This window comes from Triticum dicoccoides, chromosome 3B (assembly GCF_002162155.2).
Source record: "Triticum dicoccoides isolate Atlit2015 ecotype Zavitan chromosome 3B, WEW_v2.0, whole genome shotgun sequence".
Classification (NCBI taxonomy): domain Eukaryota; kingdom Viridiplantae; phylum Streptophyta; class Magnoliopsida; order Poales; family Poaceae; genus Triticum; species Triticum dicoccoides.
The window spans coordinates 418,589,585-418,594,009 of record NC_041385.1 but is presented as its reverse complement, the minus strand read 5'-3'; the positions used below and the strand labels follow the sequence as shown (position 1 = coordinate 418,594,009).

The window sequence follows — 4,425 nt, the reverse complement described above, 5'->3', positions numbered from 1 at the left end:
CTCGTATAGCATGATGGTGTAAAAGAACAGTTCTGAATTGTGTTTCTGTACTTCAGCACTATGCAAAAGGCAAATGCAAATTAGGAACAAATTGTAAGTTCATTCATGCAAAGGATATGGAGGCACCTTCAAGTGGTGGAAATGAATCTGAAAATACAGCAACTGCTGAAGCAGCAGGACACCATGGTGCAGCGCATGATTCAGTTTCAGCAAAGAAGTCAGCACCAGTTGCTCTGGAGCATAACTCAAAGGGCATGCCTATAAGACCAGTATGTGTTTTCATCAAGTGTTACATTTTTTGTCTAGAGTTGTAAATTTTTGTTTTATACCTAATCCATGTCTTTCGTTTATAAATGATATCTGTATGCCTGTCACTGTAATGCAAGATATTTTTTTTAATCGTGCCAATCTGTTCTGGAGATTCCACGATACCAGTATTTAACTAAAACTTTATGAGCGTATACTATTGCTCTTGCTACAAGTTCTGTTATGGTAATATTCTGGAACTTCTCAAAATACCGGCATATCTTGATGGTGTGTATGTGTGTGTGTGTATTATGCATGCTATCTGGATCCAAGTGAATGAGCATCACGGTTGTCTTGTTTAATACCTTTTCTCTTCCTGTATTGCAGGGTGAAGTTGATTGCTCATTTTATATTAAGACGGGCAGGTACCATCTTCTTGAACAAATACCTTCTCAGTTGACTTTATTATGTTTGTGGTTTTGTGCATGCACTTGGGCCATCCTGATCTCACATTTCCTTTATCCATCTACAGCTGCATGTATGGTAGAACATGTCGGTTCAACCATCCTGGACGACATATTCAAGGTTCGTTGTTTATGTTCAGAGGACATGATTATCACCAGCTAGCTCAATCTGTAACTCACAATGTGTTGCCCTGGTTGAACTGAACACTTAACTGTGCAATTCATGCTAAAAGTAAAGTTTAATCCATAATCTAGGGATAAAGAAAAATGCTTTGCAGGGCACAGACAGTACTACTTCTACCATACCTGCTTTGCAGTCATATTTTGCTCCAAAAAAATCGGTCATGGAAGCTTTTGATTGAATATTCGTAGTTGAACCTATTGCCACAAACTCTACACGGTCAATCTTTCAGCTGCATTCTGGGCCATGTCTGGTTGCACTTAGAATTAGACAAATCTACCATTTTTGATCACAAGCATCTTAAACATGAACCTTTTTATACTATTATTACTGTACACACCTTTTCAATGTTGTTTTCCTGTGTTGTGCAGCATCTGTTGTCCCTGGCGAGATGCTAAATCCAGCTGCGAAATTCCTGCCGAGTTTTGATTTTCGCGTGACACATGTGCCGGTAAGGTTAAACGAAGGAGTTAGAACTGGTGCTGTGAAATACACAAACTGACACGCTCTCTTGCAAAATACAGATTGAACCTGAGCCAATCACCTACCCTCAGAGGCCTGGAGAAACTGTTTGTGATGTATGTACATAACCATCTGTGCACCAATTGCTGCAGCGTATGCTGTTTTACTCATTTTACTTTGGTTAATGCAGTTCTATAAGAAGACAGGATTTTGTAAATTTTCTGAAAGATGCAAGTTTCACCATCCAGTTGATCGCTCTGCACCTGATTCCATTGCAAAGTGGGAGCCGTCTCAGCAACCTGTGACGCTTACTGTTGCTGGCTTTCCAAGGAGAGAGGTAACATCCAGAAATGAAATGATCCCCACTAGCCTGTTGATAATTCAGGATTATAAATGTATTGGTGGCTCTTTGTTGCTAAAACATTCCCTTTCGAGGCCAGCTTGGTGAAGCAGCCATTGTATTGCAGTAAGCCGTTGGTAGTAGTCCTTTGACCATAATGATCTCTCAATTACTGAAAACTAACTAAATATTTCTATGAGCTTGTACGGCTAGGAATGATGAAATTTTAGTTGGGACCCGACCGTCCGTTGGCTCCTGTTTTTGCTCTAATGTTGATGCAACCTTGTTTTTTTCTTTTTTCGAAACGGAATGTTGATGCAAACTGGGTGACATGTAATATGCAGGATGCTGAGGCTTGTGCCTATTACATGAAGACCGGCGCATGCAAGTTTGGCGTCCAGTGCAAGTTTGACCACCCGCCCCTTGGGGAGGCCATTGCCAAGGTTTCGAAGCATGGAGAAGGAAAGGAAGGTGGAAAGAAGAAGGCGGTAGGACTGAGTTATGTCCTGGAAAATTAGACCCGCTCAAGTTCCCCGTCCCATTTCGAGCATGTTTCCATCATCAGACCTGTGGTATAGTGGCAGCAGCACTGCAGGAGATAAGCAGAGCACGCTGTGCGCGGTTGGTTAACGTTGTTACTCGTCATGGCTTTACTTACTAGCTGACCTCTGAATCTGGTGTACCGTTGGTTTCTCGCTTGCGCGGGATAGTAGCAATGGATGTTCTGGCTGGTGCAGTCGCCATGCCGTGATACTAGGGTCCGTGATGGCATCTCGTGCATTGCATGCATGGCGTCGCCCCTGCCTACACATATGTGTTTGCATAATGGCTACCTTTTCCACGTGCCTACTCTTGCGTCGTCCTTTGATGGCTGCAACCGTGGCGCGGCGCAGCAAGGCAGCATAGGTAAAGCGTAGTGTATTCATGTCGTACACGCGTGGCTTTGAGTGTATCCATGTGGTGCTCTGAATGAGGTTGCAGGACGATGCTAATCGCCCGGGAGAGAAAACTCAGCTTGCTGTACATTGCTGGCCATGGCGTCCTTGTGCTGAGGATGATGCAGTAACTTCATTATCTTGTTGATGACGATGTTCTAGCCACATGATTTGGAGATACCAGTGGAGTGGAGTGGAGACTTCCGGATGTCTTTGCACTGGTCAATCGCACTTGTGAAGAAACTCTGCCCAAGTTTGTCGTGCACCCAACGCCCTCTTCTCGACCTCCTCTCCAGTCTCCAGGGAAAAAAGAGGAAAAACTAATCACGCGTTCATGACGTACAGTAGGCGTTACACGGAGGCGCAAGCACGCACAAGCGGCAGGTTTTCCCGGCAGGACGTAGCGTAGCGAGGAGGGGCGGTTGGAGGAGAATGTAATGAGGTAGCACATCGGGGACATGACACAGCAGGCGCCTTTTTGGATTTATTATTGCCTTTTTTTGTTCCCTTTTGGATCAGTGACAGCGACGGTGACACAGCCGGCCGTTAATCATCGTACGTGCGGGTAGCAATCCGAGCTTGGGCTGCGTTTTGTTGTGCCGAGATTTGCACAACGGAACGGAGTAGAAGCAGTAGTAACAGCAGTCACCCGCACGCCGCCTCCTCAAAAGTCAAAACTGCGTCGGCCACACCCTACCTGGCTAGATTCATAGCCTAGTTAGCCGCGGCGGAATTTCCCTGCGCCCGCTGCTCGCTCACTCACACGCACGGAAGCTTTGTCGCAGCATGAAACTCACGGAAAATTCTTGATTCTCCGGTCCTCGATGCATATAAGAGCAACTTTAACACGTCCATTCAAACGGACGGGGCGGCCGCCCATTCGGCGTCCGCCCTGTTTAACATTTGAGTCGGCGGTGCGTCCAACGCCCCCGGACCCCATTTCATGTCCGCGCATAAATTTGAAAAGGCCGGCGGCCGTAAATTATGCCACCAGCCATTGCCGTTGCCCAAAGTTCATGCTGGCACCATGTCAGCGGCCGGCATACAATGTTAGCTTAAAAAAACACCACACAGTTCATGCTGGCGCACTGCCAGCGACCGACACACATGACAGCACACAAAAAGGGGCGAGAGTTCGAGCACGCCATCGCGGCCGTGGTCATGCCAGCACACTTGCCGGCATACAAAAAAGGATGACGCTCGTCGTCATAGATCACTCGTCGTCGAACTTGAGCATGTCGGTCCGCATCTTCTCGAACCATGGCCTCTTCCTTGGCGACACGGTGTTGAGATCCACCTTCATGATCTCCACCCCCGTCATCATGCTAGCGAGAGCCACTTCTTTCGCCTTGGTCTTGGCATTGGCGGCCTCGATCTCTAGCATCTTGGCTTGCTTCTCCGCCTCCATCCCAAGCATCCTCGTTTGCTTCTCCACCTCCATCTCAAGCCTCCTCCTTTGGATCTCCATGAAGGCGTTCATTTTGGTCTTCCTTGTCTTGTCGGTGCTTCTCCTCCCTTGAGTCCTTCTTGGTCATCATGCCCTCCACGGTTGCGATCAAGGCGTTCGACAACGCATCCCGCTTGTCCTCCTTCTTGGAGTTAGTCTTCCCCGCGGCCGTGGCTTCTTGCCCTCCCCAACATCCTCCACGGCTTTCTCTCCCCTCCCCCCCACGAGACATGAGGGCGTTATATTGCGCCTTGAACTTTTCCTCGTCGTTGATGACCCTCCAACAATGGGAGAGGTTGAATGACTTGCCATTGTGTTGGACCTTGAATGCCTCCAAAGCTTGGAATGCC

General features: G+C 47.4%; 1 protein-coding gene across 2 annotated transcripts in view; it reads left to right on the top strand.

The window, feature by feature from the left end:
- LOC119276276 (zinc finger CCCH domain-containing protein 8-like) overlaps positions 1–2,540 on the top strand; it is a 15,271-nt gene extending 12,731 nt beyond the window's left edge. For both annotated transcript variants that reach the window (XM_037557305.1, XM_037557306.1), the window contains exons 7-13: positions 57–269; positions 634–671; positions 779–831; positions 1,263–1,342; positions 1,416–1,469; positions 1,544–1,690; positions 2,038–2,540. In XM_037557305.1, the coding sequence (XP_037413202.1) occupies positions 57–269; positions 634–671; positions 779–831; positions 1,263–1,342; positions 1,416–1,469; positions 1,544–1,690; positions 2,038–2,211 (759 nt within the window). In that variant the 3' untranslated portion in view covers positions 2,212–2,540. The remainder of the gene's footprint in view (positions 1–56; positions 270–633; positions 672–778; positions 832–1,262; positions 1,343–1,415; positions 1,470–1,543; positions 1,691–2,037) is intronic.
- Positions 2,541–4,425: the final 1,885 nt, after the last annotated feature.